Raw genomic sequence first — 21327 nt, 5'->3', positions numbered from 1 at the left:
CTCACCTTAACACTAGTTTCTACAGAATGGAATTCAGGAACAGGACAGACAGGTCCGCCCTGGACTCACCTTGACAAGAGTGCAGTGAGCAAAAGACTAAAATCATCTCATTACAAGCCAGTTTTCTGCAGACTGAAAAACAGACCCAAAGCACATGCCACAGGACCCTACAGTGTCTGAACTAACAGCATAATGTACTGAGACCCGTGACAGTGACGGGCCTGTAGGACTTAGCTACACGCCAGGCTTGTTATCCTGCAAAGTAAACATTATCTACCTAGCATTCCCTGAAAGATGTAGCAAGAGATTACAAGGACAGGTCCTCCCTTGAGGCCCCATTGAAAATGCCACTTTATCTATGCAGCAAATGTTCCAACTGGAGCGAATGAAGGCGGAAGTTTCAGGCAGTTGAATACACTCAATCCTGGACCTTCTTTGAAGAGGACTAATGATCTTTGAAAAAGCAAACGGCAAGTAAGGAAGACTTACGCTCTTCAACAAGGGAGGCCCAATGTCTAATGGAAGGAATCCTGGGGCAGAGTCCAGGAGGGTAAGATTTGAATTTCCATCTGCCATTTATTTAGGGCCCTTTGGTGAACTATTTAATCCCTGCTCTCTTCTTACAAGGATAATTGGCTGAATAAATCCTGTTTAGCTCTAAAATCCTGTGGGTCAATAAGAATGAGCAGTTCACTTAGAGACTGGCAAAATAACCCCGACTTTCTCCATTTGGCAAATCATCCAAACCCCCAATTTTTAGAAGTACGTAATTTGACAACACGTATATTTGGCATAAAAGTGGGAAAAGAATGAAACTAGAAGAAATATATAAAGAAACAAAGCCCATTGGATTCCGAAATCATATTTCGTGGTTCCAGGTTCAAATGTCCAGGTTTTCTGGACTGGGATCACTTTATGCCTTGTAGCATAAAGATGGGGATGTTTGTGGTGTCTAATCTTCCCTAAAGGAAAAGATGCACTGGCTATGTGGAAAGCTTTTTCCTCCTTATTGACTACAAAAAAATATCTATTGTAGTAGCAGCTTGCTGCAACAATTTCCCAAAATTAGTTCTTTGCCCATGAAATGAAAAGCTTTTATATTCTCACAGTCTAAGAACGTTAACAAAGAGAAAACCATCCACCACCAGTAATGGCGGAAAGAGCTCCAAGTCAGTCTGGAAAACTAAAACCCCTAGAAATTGTGTAAGGTTTAACCTAAGACGAGATTCAAATTGCTTTCCGGAATCATCTGTATGAAGGAGAAAGCCCCCCCACAGCACTCACTCACCATTCCTTCTACTTCTTCATTGATTCCATCCACAGGGGCGCATTCGCTGGCATGACCGTAGCAGAAGCAATTTCCTCGAACCACCATATCATAAACTGCATAGTAATACTTTTCCCTGATTTCCATCCGGGAATCCAAAAGGTTATCTCCCAAAGTGTGGAGCTTCACAAACTTGATTCTCAAGTTGGTGATTTTTAAGAGATCTACAAAGGTCACCAAGAAGATGAAAAGTCTGATCACACAAGCAAGACTTGTTTTGCAATTATGCAACACCTCTTCTCTTTATAGAAAGGCACGGCAGATAAAAATGCCGAAGTAATGGAAAGGTTACCCCCTTGTATGATCTAGATGACCATGCCAGTAAAGTTTAATATACTGTGAGTCTCTGGAAGAAAGAAGGTTTGCTGCCTCCTTACTAGTTTAGTAAGAACATCTATTCTGCGACGGATGTGCTTGCAGACTGTTTCAGGAAAAAGCGCAAAAGCAGAGAAATTTAAGAACATGGCTGCAGGACTGCAAGAACCCACTGGCACAGAGTAATCTGAACCATCGCAATTCCACGCGGTGCCCACAGCAACTAGCGTCGGTCTCAAAATCAGAGAGTTCTATTCAGGTAGAAGGGGGTTGAGCGGCACACTCCAATTGTCTTCATTATTGTAAGATAGAACGAAACATTTTCGTGTTTATTTTTGGAGAAGAAAATACTCTCTGAAATTTCCCACCACAAAGATGAAATCCAAGTTGCTAAAATAGATTTAACACTATGGAATAACTACTATCCAGGGACAGAAGGTCTCCATCAAATTTCTACACAACGTCACAGTCTCCCACTTTTTTGTCCTAGTTTGCCATCCACAGCGAGGCATAGGGATAAAGGAGCTCAGTATTAGGAGGTTGGGCAAGTTTTTGCTTTTTCCCCCCTAAATGTAAGTTACTTGTAGGCCAATTTCTCAGATCTTTTCTTCTCTCTCCTGGGTCTATAGATGAATGCTTACTACAGAAGCTGGCTAGCAATTACATTCCATTAGTAACCTGATAAGCCAGAAGCCATTCAACCTTCTCTACCAATGCTTTCATCAATTACTAAGTGGGCCCCAAAACACCGATGAGTCCATCAGTCCTCCTATGCCCTGTGTAGCCTGGGGTCTCTCCCAAGCTTTACTTTCATTTGGGCTGATACATTCTCATCAGTTACAACAGGGAACAACGGAACGACGGGGCGTTGGCCCCACGTGTCAGATACATTCAAAGCCCTGATACAATTTTAACTACTGAAAATCTATGCAGAGCTTACAATGAAGACTATAGAAATAGCCGTGGGTTGAAAGAGAAAGTCCATGAGTCCACGCATTAAACTTAGGCTCTTTGTAAAAATCAAACACAAAACAGAGAAACCGTGGTACGACTTAGCCGAATGGAATTTATGAATGCCAACATTTCCTCCTGCACAGAACGAGCACAAGCGCCTATTGACAAGAGGCCAGACAACAAAGCTGGAGAGCAGCTGGAGTATTTAGAAGCCCTTGAACTGATCTTTGTGGAAGGCCTCAGAAGAGCAAATATGCTCCTTCCACTCTCTCCTACCACAGTTAACAACAACTAAGCCTTGTATATTGACCGCTGTTGTATACGGAGGCAAAACCACTTGTGAAGAGAGTCTCTGAGCTCTCCACAATAGGGACGATGAAAGAGACGTTGTTCCCGCGAGTACAAGGTCAATCGAAAACGTGATCAGTTAAAATGGACGCCTCTTGAATTTTTCTGAGGCCATTTAACAATGAAAAACAAGGAACTATAATGGCAGCCAATTTTCCAAGTCCCACAAATTTCACCCAACGAGGAGCAGACCACGAGTCCCTCTAGGGCCCCGTGAGGTGTTTGTCCCGGAGACCATGTGGGCGTTTCTCACAACTGGATTTGGAGAGCAGGGAGGGCAGGCCTCACAGAGCTCACTCCGAAATGCCAGAACTGGATGTGCCATTAAATATTTGTTTTGCAATAGAATGAATGAGTGAATTACAATCCAGAGACAGTCTGGGCCACACGTAGAATTAATTTAAGTGGGGAAATAGCACTTTTCTGGCAATATTTCCTGGATGCTTTCATGCTTCATGCTGGGAGGTTCCATGGCACCGTGGTTCCAAACAAGGCCATCCTCAGTGAGGAAGGAGCACCAAGAATTGGTCCTGCCTCTCTGCTCAGCAGACTACACCTTATCCGCAGGACAGAGAGTCTCATCCTTTCACTCTGAGGAAGGGGACTGGGTCCACGGCGAGACCCAGGCCGTGGCTGATGGCACCGTCACCAACAGCAGCTTCTTTGACTCACTGAACACTTTCCGTGTGTCAGGCACGTTGGAAAGTCGTTTACAGAACTCCTTTTCCCTCCATAATGACCCTCAGGTCACTATTACTATCTCCACTGACAGATGAAAAAACAGAGGCTAAAAAAAACCCAACTGTAACCAGGTTTAAGCAGGTTATTTGCCCCACGTCACAGAGCTAGGATGTGCTAGAAATGGGATTCAAACCCAGGTCTGTCGGACTCTGAACTCTTTTAAGTAGTTCACATTTTGCCTCTGAAGATGATCGAAATGTAATTTTTTAACAGCAGAAGCATGGATGTTAAATGTTGGAAAGAACTCTAAATTTAGAATCCTAACGTATGGCTTCAGGACCTGCCTGACACTAAATGGTCATGTCACCACATGCATGTTATTCTAACTCTCTGAGCCTCAGTTTGCTCATCTGTTAAATGGAAATGACAACCGCCACCTTACTCAGCATACGGAGCATGGCTGAGACTTCGGATTCTCCCCCAGAACTCTCTCTTTTCTTCCTTTGATAGTAAGAGCCTTAGGCAAGAGTGTGAGAGGGCACATGGCCGCCTACCTAGAGAGGTTTCCCAGTGTGCCTTGAGGTAGGGTCATGTGGCTAATTTTGGCCAATGAGATATGAATAGGGGCCACGTACAGTTTCCATGTCGCTTGCCCCTCTCTTCCTCCCATCTCATAGGTGGGGACAATGACATGGTAGTGTTCGTCTAGCCCCAACCATGTGGATAACGACTCTAAGATAGAAGGGAACTGGGTTGCTAGGGTTGCCAGATTTAGCAATAAAAATACAAGATGCTCAGTTAAATTTGAATTTCAGATAGTTAATAGTGTTTTTAGTAAAGTCTATGCCAAATATGTCACATGGGACATAGTTATACCAACCCAAGCATTACATGGAATATCCTTGTACTAGTCACAAGCATTACGTGGGATACGGTTATACTAAAAAATAACTTGCTATTTATCTTCAATTCAGATTTAACTGGGCGTCATCCTGTATTTTATACAAGTAGGTCTACTTGTATCATCCCTCTGGATGATTTCCTAAGAGAGAAATAAACTTCTATGTTATTTGACCACTATATTTTTGGGGGGACCCTTTGTTACATACAAAGGGTATATACTCTATACCCTACATACATACTACTTTGTTACATACATACTAGGGTATATACTCTATACCCTAGTTTATATGTATTTTATATATGTATATATGTATTTTAATACATATATGTACATGTATGTACGTTTTATATATATATACATACATACATACATATACATGTATATGTAATATATAGAGAGTACATATATATAATATATAGTATAGTATATAATATAGTGTGTGTATATATATATAATATATATTATACTGAGCAATAAAATAAATAAGGTATTATGACCAGCATAATTGGTTGAGTACTTAGGACATAAACTTTTTTGATTCCTGCCAATTTCAAGAGCCTCTGATTGGGTACTGCGAAGAAAAAAAGGAAATAAAGACGGTGGATTTAGCACTGAATATTTAGATTCTGTGCAGCAGTGCTCTGGGTAAGAGTTCTTCTGTGATTGCGGTGTTCCATCAAAGCTGTTATGTGGGGGCGCCTGGGTGGCGCAGTCGGTTAAGCGTCCGACTTCAGCCAGGTCACGATCTCGCGGTCCGTGAGTTCGAGCCCCGCGTCGGGCTCTGGGCTGATGGCTCAGAGCCTGGAGCCTGTTTCCGATTCTGTGTCTCCCTCTCTCTCTGCCCCTCCCCCGTTCATGCTCTGTCTCTCTCTGTCCCAAAAATAAATAAAAAACGTTGAAAAAAAAATTAAAAAAAAAAAAAGCTGTTATGTGAAAACAAGCTTACTCTGTATCCTCGGACTATAAGGATCTTCTATTCTGAACGCGGGATCTAAAGCACGAAATATCACCTAAAAATAGATAGAAGAGTAATGGGTATTTTTGCAACGATCAAAAAGGATTTGTAAATAGAATGTAAAACAAAAACAGCAAACAGACCTCTCCTTCCGTCGAGGGTTCAATGTCAGAATAGCGGGAATCACAGATTATATCATCCACTTTTTTCATGGGGCCAGTTGAAATGCCTGGAAATGAACCCTCACAGTCATAGGCAAAGTATCTGTACACACCCCAGGTTTTCCCGAAGTCAGACGATCGTTCTATCAGCATCGCGGCCGGACGGAATGTCTAAAGGCAGGGCAGAAAAGGCTCATTTGATGTTTTGCACTGGTGACCTGCATTTCTCAAAAAATCTCAGACAAAGGTATCACTCCACTGTGCACCACAAACCCTGACTGCATGGGATTGGTATTTCAGACTGTGGCTGGATTTCAAATACTTCAGGCTGTTCCATGGAGACTCCTCCTGTAGGAAAGTGTCTAGCCTTGAAATGTTGCACTTTCTCCCACCCTGAGAGAGATTAGTAAACTGTTTCTCTTTAGGAGTGGATTATAACCAGGACCCTACAGTAAACAAGCTTTGGTCTAGTCAGTCACCACCCATAATTAGATTGACTAGTTTGAGTGTTTGGTCTTCATTCATTCAGCAGTTGCACACAGACACCTGCTCACTACCGTGCAGCAGTCCATATGCTGTAGACGGCCCAATGAAGTGTAGATATAGGTATAAATCATTTACAACACGAAACACCAGAGTAGAGCCTCATGCAGGGTGCTCAGGGAAAACAAGAGGAAGGAATGACTAACTCAAGAAGCTGGGGAATCCTATAATTCCACTCCCGGCTATTCCATTACCCCAAGAACTGAAAACAGGGACTCAGATGGGTGCTTGTGCACGAATGTTCGTAGCAGCACAATTCACAATGGCCAAAAGGCAGAAACAACCCAAGTATCCATCAAAGATGAATGGATAAACCAAACATGGTATACACATACGAAAGGATATTACTCAGCCGTAAAAAAGGAATTCTAGTCCTTCCTACGTCATGGATAAACCCTAAAGACATTACACTAAGTGAAAGAAGCCAGACAAAAGGAAAGACAGTATAGGATTCCACTTACAAGGAAATGTCTTGAATAGGAAAGCACATAGAGACAACAAGTAAGTTAAAGGTTACCGGCGGGGGGAGGGGCCAACGGGGAGTTATTGCTTAATAGAGTAGAGTAGGGTAGAGTTTGTATCTGGGGTGATGAAAATGTTCTGGAAACAGATAGTGGAAGTGGTTGCACAACACTGTGCAACATATACACCTAATGCTACTGAATTGGATACTTAAAAATGGTTAAAATGGCAAATTTTGTGTTATGTACATTTTACCACCTACACACACACACACACACACACACACACACACACACACACACAAGCCAGGGAACGCTTCAGAGAGAAGACGGCATCAGACTGGATCCTAAAAGGGTAGGTGTTTTCCAGGCAGGGAGTGAAGGTGGCTACACGTGACAGAAGAGGTTGACTAGGGCAGGGAAGTAAGGAATTTGCTCGCCACACTAAGGGGTTTCCTTTATTTTTACACCATGAAAGGGGAACACCAGAAGACTTAAGTGGACAGAATGAAATGATCAGACTACACGTCAGAAAAATAACCCCGTGGCACAGCTATCAGACATGGAAAAACAAAAAAACAAAACAAAATCAAACAAAAAACAAGAGATGAGGAAACCAACTGAGAGGCAGAAAAAAAAGACGAAGGTCTTAACTCAAGCATTACAGTATGGATGGATGGAAAGGATGCAATCAACCGTTCTGAAAACTTAGTGAATTTAGCCAAATATATCGAATTCCACTTGGCGATCAATTTGGTTTCAGTGGAAAGGGATGGAGAGGAAAGAACCACGGGTGCTTGAGTTTGAGTAGCGGGGGCAACTGTGGTTAAGAGCAAAGCCACAGAAGAGAAAGAAGCCATTTGGTTTTGGACTAGCTACATGTGAGGGGACACCCACTGGACAGACAACTGGAAACAGTGGTCTGGCACCCAGCTGCGTGAACGGAGCTTGAACCGTGGATCTGGAAATCACTGTTGGCATAAAACACTTGACACCTCCAAATATAGAGGGTAGAATGTCCTCCCAGAGAGCAAAGGGCAAGATGAAGGAGCTGCAATCATTGCTCCAGAAAATGCATCCACACGGGACTCGACAAAGAAGGAGAGTGGTGCCTGGAGCTTTAATTCCATTATGTCATAACCTTCTGTTATGGGCCGAACGGCATCCCCCCAACTTCTTATGTTGAAGACCCAACCCCCAAGATCTCAGAATGTGATTGTATTTGGAGACAGGCTCTCTGAAGGATCAATTAAAGTAAAATGAGGGCTTAGAGTCCACCCAAATCCCATGTGACTGGTGTCCTTCTAAGGAGAAGGAATTAGGAGATGGAAATGTACAAGGCAAGACCATGTGAAGATAAAGACAGCCATCTACACACCAAGGAAAGACTGAGGCCACAGGAGAAACCAACTCTGCCCACAGTTCAGTCTTAGACATCAAGCCTCCAGAGCCATGAGACAATACATTTCTGTTGTTTAAGCCACTGAGTCTGTGGTGCTTTGTTATGGCCGCCCTCGGAGACTAATATACCCTCACGACACACTTTTCCTACAGATGAGGAAAGAGGCTCAGACACCTTAACTGACCTGCTACCTAAAGGCAGAGCTTAGATCCCAGTCCACGTTGAACTTGGCCCAAACCCATCTTTCTGCCACACTGGCTCATAGCATAATAGCAGGCTGACAAATGGAGGTCAGAGAGGAAAGAGTAAAAAGACAAGAATCCTGGAAACTGAGGCAGGACAGAGATTTCGGAGGGTGTGGTGGAGGGGGTGAGCTGTAAATAAGAGATGAAGCAGAATGAGCACTACCATTGGGCACAGGCCTCGATGCCACAGAAGGGGGTACGTGCACCTGGGAGATGGACGGCACATTATGGCGGAGGGAGAACAGGCCAGGTGAGCCGGCTGAACAAACCCATCCCGGACACACGCTCACCTCCGAGTTAAAACCAATGTTGGAGAGAAATCGGAGTGATCACTAATGGTGAAACTCGTATATCCCCAGACATACTTTGCCTTCCTTAATAATCCTGATGGTCTTCTTCACTGATAAAAGGAGACATGGGTGGGGCGCCTGCGTGGCTCAGCTGGATAAGCGTCCGACTTCGGCTCAGGTCATGATCTCCCGGTTCATGAGCCGGTTCATGAGTTTGAGCCCCGTGTCGGGCTCTGTGCTGACAGCTCCGAGCCTGGAGCCTGCTTTGGATTCTGTGTCTCCCTCTGTCTCTGCCCCTCCCTAGCTCATGCTCTGTCTCTCTCTCTCTCTCCTTCAAAAATAAATAAACGTTAAAAAAAACAAAAAGGAGACAAGGGTTAAGAAAATGAAAGGTCACATTTTGACAGACTCTTTGACTTACTCACTTACTAGGTGCTTGAATTTTTACTTTTTTACTTATTCAGGAATAGAAGAAAAGGATACTTTATTCAACTCCAGGGCATGAGATGAAGAATTTGAAAGTAAGGGGGCGGGGGGGAGAAAAACCCCAATCACTAAGTTAGCCAAGACAAACTCACCATGAGATCTGCCTCTGGGTGGTGACATCTGGGGACAGACTAGCCTAATGTCTCTGTGTCACAAGGGAGCAGAGAGGAAAAGCCTTACAGGCAGTTCTGGCTGTGCTTTCTCTCCCTCCCTTCTGGAAACTCCTGAGTCCCAAAGGGTCACTGAAGAATTATCCAATTTCCTGTGGATTTCCAGAGCTGTTGGAAACCAGCACAACACTTCTATGTAGAGAATGGAGGCCCTTCCCACTCCTCCCTGAGTCTCCAACGTGCTCAGGACTTATACTGGTGCATGGCCACCTCTGATTTTTTTTAATGTTTATTTTAATTTTTTATAATTTTTTTAATGTTTACTTATTTTTGAGAGAGAAAGAGAGAAAGAGAGAAGGAGACAGAGCTCGAGCAGGGGAGGTGCAAAGAGAAGGGAAGACACAGAATCCGAAGCAGGCTCCAGGCTCTGAGCTGTCAGCCCAGAGCCCGACACGGAGCTTGAACTCACGAACTGGGAGATCATGACCTGAGCTGAAGTCCGACGCTTAACTGACTGAGCCACCCAGGCACCCCTTTAATTTTTTTTTAACGTTATTTATTTTTGAGAGAGAGAGAGAGTGTGAGCGGGGTAGAGGTAGAGAGAGAGAAGACAGAGGATCCCAAACAGGCTTTGTGCTGACAGCAGTGAGCCCGACCCGGGGCTCGAACTCACTAACCGCGAGATCATGACCTGAGCCAAAATCAGGTGCTGAACCGACTGAGGCACCCAGGCGCCCTGCCACCTCTGAACGTCTACTAAGCAGAAGCGCTACGATTCTGGAAACATCTGGCTGTCTACAAAAGCAAACCGTGTATACATTACATGAGCTTCGCTAGCCCATGAAAACCCAGTCCACTTAGCAAGCAGCCATCTCCACGGCCACTCCACGGGTGGTGTTCTTCACAACTCCCACCCCCCCCACCCCCGTCTCGCCACTGTCACTCTATCACCACCCTCCCGCCTGCTCAGCTTGGACATCCAAGTGATCTTGGATTCACCCCTTTCCTGCTCTCCCTTCCACTGCTCTGCTTCTCATCTTCCCCCAATTCGGGGCTGAACCTTTTTTTTTTTTTTTATTTTTAACGTTTATTTATTTTTGAGAGAGGGAGGAGGAGGCAGAGTGCAAGCAGGGGATGGACAGAGAGGGAGACACAGAATCTGAAGCAGGCTCCAGGCTCCGAACTGTCCACACAGAGCCCGACGCGGGGCTCCAACTCATGAGCCGTGAGATCATGACACTTAACCAGCCAAAGTTGGACGCTTAACCCACTGAGCCACCCAGGCGCCCCCGTGGCTGAACTTTGATCCCAGAGGGTCCAACTGACGACTCCCATGGAAAGTGGGCAATGATTCTCAAAGGCATTATCAGTGGCAGGTAACAGAGCTGGCACCAAGGGCATATACGTGATTTGCAAAAGCTTTTCTGGTAATACTTCCAGGACGCCTGGGTTGCTGGGGTGGTTCCCTCCTACTTGAGAATCAGGCCCGGCTCTGCATTAACACCAGCACCCTCTCAGGTGAGCCCCCCATTAGCACAGACCTCAACAAGGGCCTCCCCACGCACCGTCGGTTCTCACTGTCCCACGCCCTCCTCTGTATTTCGCCTTGGCCATCTTCCTGAAATCCAGTCTCATTTCCTTGTCAGCGGCTCCCTGTTTCCTATATAATTAACACCCCTCAGCCAGCAGCCGGGGACTTTCTGATTGTATGTAACCTTACTTCCCTTTCCCCCTCACTGCCCTGAGCTCAAGGCTAATCTACGCTGAACAAACTCTGCCTGAACTGTCCACCACCAGAGCTTTGCTCTCAGACGGTTTCCTCTGCCAAGAACGGCTTTTCTTCCACCTCCTCCCACTGAGATCCTGCTCACCCTTCCTGGCCCAGGTCACACACAGTCCCAGACCGCTCCTGATGAAGCTTTCTGCTTTATCCCAGGCTAAGATTACTCTCCCCGTCCTCGGTGCTCCTACCGCACATCGCAATCGTCTGAACTTCTGCTAGAGCTCTTAGCACATTCGTGATGTAAGTTATCTGCAAGTGTCGTTCGCCCCCCCGGGGCAGTTTCTTACAAACAGAAGACAGCTGAATTCCTTTATGCATGTATTCATTCAGTAAATATTTGTAGAGCAATCACTACCTGCCAAGCATCAGCAGAGAGAAAAGCGATCATATTCCCATCATGTGCCAGGTGGCAAGATTATGCCTATTCCAGAGCAGAGGGCAAGGTCACACGGCCCTCGAATGTAGGTGTTCTTATTCTTCCCACTCTCCCTTCCGAAGAGGAAGCCAAAGTTCTGGCCACATGTGCCAATAAGGGGCAGGATGAGGATTTATCTCCAAGTCTGTCCAACCCCATAGATGTTGCTTTTCGCACAGGATCTAAAGCCCAGAGGTTGAATTCTCTCTCACTAACGACAGTCTGACAACCTGTACCTATTCTTCTCGTCTGAGTACAGCCCCCCTGCCTCCTGTTTTATCTTCAGCATTTCATCGATGCAGAATTCATCGATGCAGAATTTCATCGATGGCCCACTGTACTCAGTTGGATGAGTAATGACAGAGTATGTACCCAAAGGACTTGGATGTAAGCAAACTCAGAACTTCCCACGTATGTGAACAGACACCCTTTCCAAAGGAAAAGCCAGGACCATCAACACGAATAATGATAGTTTTGTGTATTTTTAGGTGTCACATAACATGAAGGCAACATCCTCATGCGTGGTTGAGTTTTGCTTCTAACCACCAAGCAGAGGGCATGGTCAATGACGGGAGGGGGCATAGTGTCGAGTTGCCTAGGGAAAGCCCCCCAACCTCTCTGCCAGTATCCGATGTCACAGTATAAACCTTCCTCCCCAGCAGCAACAGCACTTCTGGGCGGGGGACTGAGGAGAGGGGCTCAGGCCTGGGAACCAGCAGTCTACATCCTTCCTGTCATATTTGGACTTCCACGCCCACCTGTGCTCTTGGCCTCCCAGGCTTTGGTGGAGGACACGGTGGGACTTTTGTGGCTACCTGCCCACATGCTAAATCTTTCCCTGGCACCTTTTCCTAACCTGACGGGGTACAGATAAGGCCCCCAACTCCAACCCAAGCCCACTCAAAAGTGATTTTAATCTGAGAAGCCATAAGTAAATTATGGGTTTTATGTGCATCAACATGTACTTTAAGCCATGTGAAGTCGGTCATTTCCAGGCAGCTGCTTATGAAGAAACAAAGGGACTTTGTACAGAGAAATTCCCTAGCCCTGGAGTCATTTTACATCTCTAAAAGAAAAAGGATGCGAAAAATGCACATTTAAGAAGGCATACACATTTCTTAAGGAACTGTAAAACCGTTCCCACAACTTTTGCAAAACCTTGAAAACTAAAGATAATGCACTTCCTTTTCAGTTACCAAGCTCAGCATTAAAACATCGACACAAGGGATCCAGGATTTACTCTCCAGATGTTTTATTGTGGTTTGGGAGAGAGTCAAAGCTGCCTCTCTCCGTGGGGAAATAAAACGAGATCTAATTAAAAGTTTACAGTTGAATTACCTTAGAATAGTGGCTCTCTCTCTCCTTCTTGCCACAAAGATTGAGTATTTGTTAAACATGGTTATTCATGTCCATCTTTAAAAAGCTGATCAATTATCCCAATTTACGGCAACAATAATATTTAAGTTCCCACTGAGGCCAACTCACAACAGACATCCATACCGAAAAGGGAATTACACAGCGCTCTCAACGTGTCATTTGCGAGAAAGTTATGAATTCCTTACCTTGAAAGTCATTATGAGATGAGTAAAATGGAATTCTGCTTCCAGATCCAGTTGGATAGTTACGTTTTCCACGCCTATAGGAGATTTTTTCAAAATTCAAAAAGGAAATAGTAAGGAAAACAGGAACATCTGTGAACGGTCGGGAGTATTTTTCTTGAATTCTCTTTATGCCCTGCACAGAACCCCTCTCGGCGCTCTATCTGACAGTGAGGCTGAAGACAAGACCCCTTGGTCTTGGCTTAGGCAGGGAGGCCCGGGCCAGAATGAACCTTCAGTTTTCCTCAACTCATTCTGGAGCTCCACATATGGACTCTGCTCACCGGAACAAGACACCTGGCGGGAAGCCTGGAGTTGCTGTCAAGAAAGACAGCTTCTGCTTAGGACAAAGTAAAACATCTTCCAAATCTAAGCCAAGGGACTCTCCAAGGGGGGAAGGAAGGGGTCCGCTTCCTGTGCACAGCAGGGGTTCAGTTTGCAGCCTAAAGCAGGGGACTTAATCCTCCTGGCAGGGGTGGGGTGGGGTGGGGTGGGGGGGGGAATACAAATATTCCTTTTTTTTATGCAGCAGCAAAGAAAATCAGAGCCTACCGCGTCTGTTACTTACACTCCCATTTAGAAAGACGTTATCCCTGATGGGGAAGCCTTTGGATGCATCGCCACAACCGAAAAAACAATGCCAGAGACAAAGAATCGGCCAAATAAATAAACTGGCCCAGAACAAATACTAGCGTCTTCCCTTTCAGGGGAAAGCCTGAACAAACAAATGAGCCTTTGCGCCGTCCCCTGAGTCCCCTGAGGGTCGGTCAGTCCCGCCACACAGAAAAGACCACTGGAATTCCAGAGATAGAAAGGACCCCCTCTCTCATCTTGGGCCCTCAAGCCCACCTGTTTGCTAAAGGAGAGCATTTCCCCCTTTCCTGTGCTTGAGAGCACTTTAGGGGTCCACCTTCTAGAGCCTAAGAAGTCTTAACTGCAGGAAGACAGGAATGTGTCAGAATGAATCATGTCACAGGCTGGTGTAGTTTCAGGAAATCAGTAGGACTTTTGAAATAAACTCTCCCACTGGAAAACCGCCAAGGCAATTGTGGGGGGTGGGGGGGTGGTCACTGAAACGGATATGAGTTAGTTGGAATGTTAAAGAAAAACATTATAATCATACTAACTAACCTTATCTAACTTATTAAAAAGAACCGTCTTATAAACCTACTCTGGACATTTCTGAGTGAAATGTTAGCTAAGCAACTACGCAGCTCTTCTCTCCCAGGCTTTTAAAAACCTGCGAGATTTGTTCAAAATGAAGAGATAACAAAAGATAACGTAAAGTACCAACAGGACCAGTACCATTTCTGCAATGTAAGAAAATATGCTACAATGGGTACACTAAAAGCACATTCCACTTTAGATTTATAACCTGATAAAAGCAGTAAAGTTTATATGTGTGTGTGTGTGTGTGTGCGCGCACGCGAGCGCCCGCGCATGTGTGTTTCAATATGGGAAGAAAAATCCACAGAGAAAAGAAACCAGATCATTCTTCTACAGAGTATTTGACTTCTGTCCGACCTAGAAATAGATCGTTAGGAAGGGTAAGTGAAAAGTAGCTGTACACGCCAACCCTGTTTCTATGCCTGAGCACCGATAATTTAATGCCACCAGGACACTGGACAAAACCCACAGAAAATGGATAAACTCACATCCATAAAGAACATCCCCAACGGTGAGTTATCAGACAACACGGAGGGGACAGTACTCATCAGTCTGACTTTCGGAAGACCAAACTCCAGCCCAACATCATCTGATCTCTTGTGACAGACAACACAAGCCCCTCTACTTGAAGATCCCTTCCTTCTGACATTTGGGACTCTCTCGTCCAACAAATTCAAAGTTGCAGAAATTGATGAAGTCCTGACATAACCAAGAAAAACCCTTCTCTAGAATGACAGCACATGATGAACAACTTTACCGTCTATCAACTTGATACTAACGTTGAGGCATTCTTTTTTTTAACTTTTACTTTTAATTTTTTTGGAAGCATCCTTCTAATTGTCTTTTCATTTCACTGGAAGAATGTGGGCAGTCAGGACATGCTCCCGCTCCCTGTTTGGAATAAGTTCTATGCTATTTCAGAAGTCCTCTGTGACTTAGGTACAGATTTATAGAACCTTCTCTTTCACACTGAACAAAGATAACCTCCTAAAAGAATTGATAAGGCTCTAATCTACATGCTTTCTAAGGACCAGCCTGTCTCAGTCTGGTAACCTATGCAGTCCCATGGCTGACCAATAATCAATCCTCCCTAGAAACCAACAGTTTTCTAGAAAGCATGTGTAACTTCATAATTAATGACAAAGAAGTGTATTAAGGGAGTTCCTCTTTACAGAATGTTAAATGATGGCAAACATCTGAAAATGTCCCAGGCGTAGGGCATATAATAAAAAGATCTAGCACAGTCGATGCTTTCTATGACCATCCCTAGGTTCACTTCTTTGACAGCCAAAATTCTCATACTCTTTTGAAAGATCTAATGGTCCACTGTTAATTAAGAGACACAAGAACTCTACCTTTATTTCCTAAAGTTCAGTCTTCAAGTTTGAAACAAATGCAAAACTAATTTGGGCTTAGTTTCCCGGTGAAACTAAGTGCAATGCAAAACTAATTTGGGCTTAGTTTCCCGGTGAAACATCAAGTTTAATGAATTTACTAAACCCAAACCCAAAAGGCAAAGGAAGGAAAAAGGGCTGAATTCCCATACTCACTAAAGGAATTGAGTTGGGGTCATATCCATGTTGACAGAGTCATTGAAAATTTAGATTTAGTGCTGCTTCACAGTACTATTACTGAATTTTCTCGAGATGGAAGGAAGGTGTTGGTAGAAGTGGGGGCTGATTCTGCCCTTTCTTTTGGGGTTGATCCCAAAGAAAGATGCTCTATTTTGGGGAAGATTAAGGGCCTGAAATAGCGCAGCGTCTCCCCCCACCCCGGCCCCATCCTCCCGATACACCCTGCCCCTGTAAAGTCTCCCCTCAGGGTAAGGACCAGGAAATATCCCTTTGGTCCAGCATGAAAGACTGCTTTCTTATAGAAAGTGCATGCTTCAGGAAGGAGGATCAGATTTTACCATGAGAAGTTAGTGCTTCAGGCAGTAAATCTGCCAAAGACCATAATTACAGGGCAGAGAAATCAATCGAGATTACAAATACCCAGGAGCCTGCGAGCCCCTTCCAGGTGACCAATCTCACTCTACAGAACTTCCCACACCAACCACATACCATTTTCGGATTGCCACCAAATCTTAAGGCGGTTTGGAGCAAATGTAGTGACCACATTTTCAATGAGATGACTGTCAGGATTGAGGGTCTCATGATAAGGATCTTGTGAATTGCATATGAAGCATTTTTTGTCCTCCTGAAAGCAAAGTTAGTTTCATGAGTATAGGAAGCAATCTCTCTCTTTCTCTCTCTCTCTCTCTCTCTCTCTCTCTCTCTCTCTCCCCCCCCCCCCCACACACACACCAAAAATCAAGCCCACAATACAAAAATCAAACGTGCTTGCTTCAAGAACAATGAATGTGTCCAAATTACTTACATGCCATATAATATGCCTTCCACTTTTTAACTCATGGAGTATGAATTACTCCTGAAAACTTCCTCCACTCTTGTAAATTCAAGGTCAAAAGTAAAAGAAGGCATTGTTTCCACAAGCTAGTACTTGAATCAAAATGAAATTTCTAGGCCTAAGCCTTCATCTCAATGAATAATAGCTAGAGAAGCTTACACTTAAAGCGAGATGTGGAAGAGGTATTAGAAAATTTTTGCTGACATGCTCTAAAGCAAACTGAAAAATGAAAGGAAAAAAAAAAAAACAACTCACGCAGCCTGATTTTCTAAAACCAACATAATGCAGAGGCCAAGTGTTAGGCGAATGTATTTAAGAAGCTTTGGGAAATACAGAATCAGTTTTCCGAGCCTCTGCGCTGCCCCAGCAGTGAATCAAGGGTGGCAGCTTGTAGGGAACATCTACAAACTACTCAGGATATTGGGGAAGTGGGTACCTGCCGGGGTGAACCCACTATAAACAGACCAACTCACACAAGGCCAACATGCACTAAGACGGGCACCCACAGAGGTCCACATACACCTCACGAACAACATTTAAGCAGGGGTGATATTGTGAGGAGGACAATACCCACGGACTGGACTCTTATGTTTGTATTTAGTTAGCTATTAGTTATCACCTTCCTCCCCAAAGGATTTAGGGACTAGTGAGATGTACTAAGACAAAGAGAGGGAACAGAAGTCAGGAATGCAATGGGACCAAATACTGGACAAAATACTTAAGATTCCTGCCTCAGTTTTCAGACCCATTAAATGCTTGAGAAAAGTGCACACCCAGGCCCTTTCTCTCGGCTCTGGTATCTACAGAGAGCACTCCACGCTTTCACGGCTAATCACGTAAACCAGAGAGTTTAGCTCTGGCTGGCCTGTAAGACAAACAGTTCAATTCTCATTCTGGTCAAAGCCGGTCTCAGAATCTGGTGACTCATTTACAGGATGTCCTCGCCTCTGAGGTGAATGTTAACATAATATTTTAGGTAAAATTTACATGCTAATATTAGAAAAGGTAACATCAACGGCCTTCATTAACTTGTAGTCAAGAAAACTAATACTGGAGAACAATTACCAGAACTTAAAAAAAAAAAAAGGTTAATTATAGCCACCCTTCTAATCAGGAGGAAACAGTCTAGACATCTCTGTATAAACCTGGAAGCAAATGAGCGGAATCCACTTGACCACATTCCTCTGGTTTAATTTATCAGGTCTACAGAATGGGCTCCCTTTCTGCTTTGGAAAAGTGACTCCATTTTAAGGCATCTGTGGTGCAAACCGTAGGACATCATCCTTTTCCCAAAGGGCAGGTGTACAGGTAGGCGGATGGGCCAAAATTATAGCAATTGCCTCTGGCCCTTGCCCTGCATGTGAGACTAGCCCGCCTTTGGCTTGCTCTCGAGGCCAGAAATATCCGCATACTTAAAAAAAAAAAAAAAAAAATCAAGGAAAAGGCTTCTGATTCTAGGTAGCTTATGCTTTGTCTTCTTTTAAAATTAGTTTGGACTTTTTAAAAATAGGACTTTTGAAATCTAAGATCTAGGCCTACTTTTAGAAAGGACACCCTGAAATTTCATTTTGGTCCTCCTCTACCAGGGTGCCATGGCAACCAGGGCATTTGAAAAAGTATCTACTGGAGGATAGATGGGAACAGCACCACACCAGAAAATATTAGGTTCAGTGGCTAGAGTGACCTCACAAGACATCTGTCAGTGCTACAATACCCCTCCCGCAAGCGCAAGACTTAGGAAAAACCCATGATCACTACTCAGTCTAAGAAAGAGATGATGGACTATCTCTTATGCACATTTCCAAGGAGGACAGATCACAAAACAACAACAGTGGAGACTTCTGGAGGCCTGGGGTCAGGATCCCGGGCAGGGGCCAGGTCCGGGAGGTCCTGACTTTCCATAGGGACTATGCGGGCGGTGGAGGCGGCAGGAAATGTATGGCGGATGCAACTGTGCAAACGGAGATGGAGCAAAAAAGGGCGAGCAACCCATCTAATCCCGGGACTCCCCGACTGGCCGCGCTTCCTATCTGGATAGCTGGCAGGATGTGGAGTCCCCAGCGCCCGGCCCCTCTGGTCTGGACTGGAGGAGGCGCGCGCGTGCGCGCGCGCGCAAAGCCTAGGGCTGGGACCTCTGCCCTCACCTGGAGGTGGCTGACAATACAGTAGGGCTCAGGCTTGTGCAGCCCGCACGTCGAGGTCACCGAGAGCTTTTGTGCTCGGCCGATGAGAAGGTCGCCAGTGGCGGGGTAGCAGCTGCCCTCCGCGCAGCCGTAGCTGAATTCGGGTTCTTGAGCGCGCACTTGGGCTCCGCACAGGGCTGTGGAAAGGGCAGGCGACAGGGGAGGTGGGGAGGAGGGCACAAGCCGGGGGCGAGCCCAAGCGAAAGGAACAAACAGGGGCGGGAAGAGAGTAGGTTCAGAAGAAAGCAGAAAGCACAGAATAGAGGCACAATGGAAAGATGAACGCGGGAGAGGCCAGGACGTGGAGAGGGTTCGGAAAGAGACATGATGTCAAATTTGTCCAGCAGCCCAGATCATTCCCGGGAGACCCTCATCCGTCCCGGGCAAGCAGCTCTGGTCACAAAAGGTAGATGTGCAGGCCAGCCACCTTGACGTGCCTGTGCCTGGACCTGTGTGCGGGGAGGCGACAGACTAACTGCCTATGTGCATGCGAGTAGGTGGGTGCGTGTATGGACCTCGTGCGTGCGGCAGCCTGTGCACCCTCAGTGTGAAACCGTGAGTGTGCATGCCAGATCTGTGAGTGTGGGGTCACGGATGTGTGTGCATGCACGCTTGGGGGGTCCCGGGCGCTCAGTTGGGGGCGAGGTGGTGGGACTTGCAGGGGGCGCCGCTTTCCCGAGCAAGGGGTGAGTGAACAGTCCCTGTGGCTTTGGAGTGGCTTCAACGCTTCGTCATTCCAGGGAAGCACCCGGCCCAGCTGTTTCTGGCGCCATCCGGGGGCAAACAGCGATGGTTAATTGAAGCCACATGGCCCCAGTCAGTTCCCAAGACTAAGCCTGTGCTCAGCTTGGGCACTTAGCTGGGAAAAGGGCTCCAGGGGAGCCCCCCGCGGCGAGCCCCCAAACCCATCCCAGGCAGCCTGCCCCCCGCCCCCCGCAGTGGAGAGACCCACGGTGAACACGCCAAAGGTGCAAAGCCCGAGCAGGGGCCGCGGATCCCCAGTTCTGGGCACCCAGCCTCGGGGATGCGGGTCCGCGGCGATCCTCGCGCGCAGTCCTCAGCCGCCAAGGAGGGCGCTGGCGTTTAATCCCGGGGCGCGATTCCCACCCCAGCCCCTCTCCCGCCCCCCGCCCCCAGGCTCCCGCGAAGCCGGGTCCAACGGCTTGTGGGGTTTCTTCCCAAGCCCACTCCTCTCCCCACCGCCGCGGCGCAATTACCTAAGAAACTGAAAGCGAACACCTGGAGCAGCCCCATGGCTAGTCCCTGCACAGCCGAGGGGACACGGCGGAGGAGGGGAGAACGCACCCGCCGAGCCGCCTGCCCGCTTTCCCCGTCTTCCCTTCTGGAGAGGTGGAGGAAAGAAACACAAAAAGAGAGAGCAACTGTTCAGAGAGAGGAGAGGGGCCCTTCCATTTCCTGCCGCTCCCACGGAAGCGGGGGGTCGGAGGGGAAAAAGCGCTCAGCCACTATGTCCTCCTGCCCGGGCGGTGCGAGCGCTCTCCCCGCAGCCCCGAGCCCAAAGAAGGGAATTAGAAAGTTTAGCCTTGGGAGGAACCGGGGGAGGCGCCTCCGCTCATGCGCACACGCAGAGCAGGGGCTGAGGGGGCGGGCGGCCACCGCCGGGGGGAGGGGGTGAGGTCCGGGTCCCACCCTCCCGGGGCGCCTCTTTTGTTTTAAGGCCGCGCCTGCGGTGGCCGCGGGCGTCAGGCTCTCCCGGTCTCCGGTGGGGCCACCCCGGGGTGCGCATCGCCTGCCGGAGCGCGGGGGGGCGGGAGGCGTCTGGGCTGGTGGCGGAGGTAGGTGTCGGGATCGCGGCGAGAGACACCCCCACCCCCTCCCCGGCGGGACCTACCGCGCACTCGGGCGTTTACATTTGCAAGGGGTGAGTCACGAAAGGGTACCCGGGGCCACAAACTCCCGCCCCGAGCTCCCGGGAAAGGCGGGTTAACCCTTTAGAAAGAGGGTCGACCTGTCAGGTTTGTTGCCTTACAAAGAAGGGAATCCGGGATCTCGAAGCTTGGGCTGGACGCGACGTCTCTAATGTCACCACGCGAGGCGACGAAACTGCTATTCCCTAGGCTTCCTTTGCGCGCACATTTATTCTGCACCTGCCACCCAGGTGGCCACGGCATCGAATTGCCCGTTTAATTCTGTTTTAAAAAATCTACTTACCTAAATCCAGACGATGGCTCTAATTAAGGTCGTTTCTCCAACGACACTATTGCTGGTGAAGCGTGTTTCCCATCTCACCGTGACAGGGTTGATTCAACCACGAATGAGACCCCCTTCAGGGTCTCCACAAAGCGCCACCTGGGCAATTCCAGAGAGGGACTCTATGGGGAGAGAGGGCTTCTAATGGCCTTGTGTGCGACCTGTCTGGTTGAATAAGGGGTAAACAGAGCTCGCCCACGTCCTGGGGGCTGGGGAGGGGGGCGGGAAGAGAGGCAGGCGGCGGGACTGCCGCCCTTCCAGTGAACTGGCCCAATTCTGCTGCCTTAGCAGTGGATGGATGGAGTCAAAGCTGGGGTTTTCGCAAAAGTGCCCTGAATAAGGGGAGTACAGTTAGTTGGTAGTCCCGGCAGGAGATTTT

General features: G+C 47.0%; 1 protein-coding gene across 1 annotated transcript in view; it reads right to left on the bottom strand.

The window, feature by feature from the left end:
• LAMB1 (laminin subunit beta 1) overlaps nt 1-20525 on the bottom strand; it is a 75643-nt gene extending 55118 nt beyond the window's left edge. The window contains exons 1-7 of the mRNA XM_047832471.1: nt 19955-20525; nt 18699-18874; nt 16209-16344; nt 12943-13016; nt 5628-5816; nt 5476-5539; nt 1289-1491 (exon numbers count right to left, since the gene is read on the bottom strand). Coding sequence (XP_047688427.1) covers nt 1289-1491; nt 5476-5539; nt 5628-5816; nt 12943-13016; nt 16209-16344; nt 18699-18874; nt 19955-19991 — 879 coding nt within the window. The 5' untranslated portion in view covers nt 19992-20525. The remainder of the gene's footprint in view (nt 1-1288; nt 1492-5475; nt 5540-5627; nt 5817-12942; nt 13017-16208; nt 16345-18698; nt 18875-19954) is intronic.
• Between the last annotated feature and the right edge of the window lie 802 nt (nt 20526-21327).

Source organism: Prionailurus viverrinus, chromosome A2 (assembly GCF_022837055.1).
Source record: "Prionailurus viverrinus isolate Anna chromosome A2, UM_Priviv_1.0, whole genome shotgun sequence".
NCBI classification, from domain to species: domain Eukaryota; kingdom Metazoa; phylum Chordata; class Mammalia; order Carnivora; family Felidae; genus Prionailurus; species Prionailurus viverrinus.
Note: the sequence above shows the minus strand (reverse complement) of the source record. Positions and strands in the feature narration are given on the sequence as shown.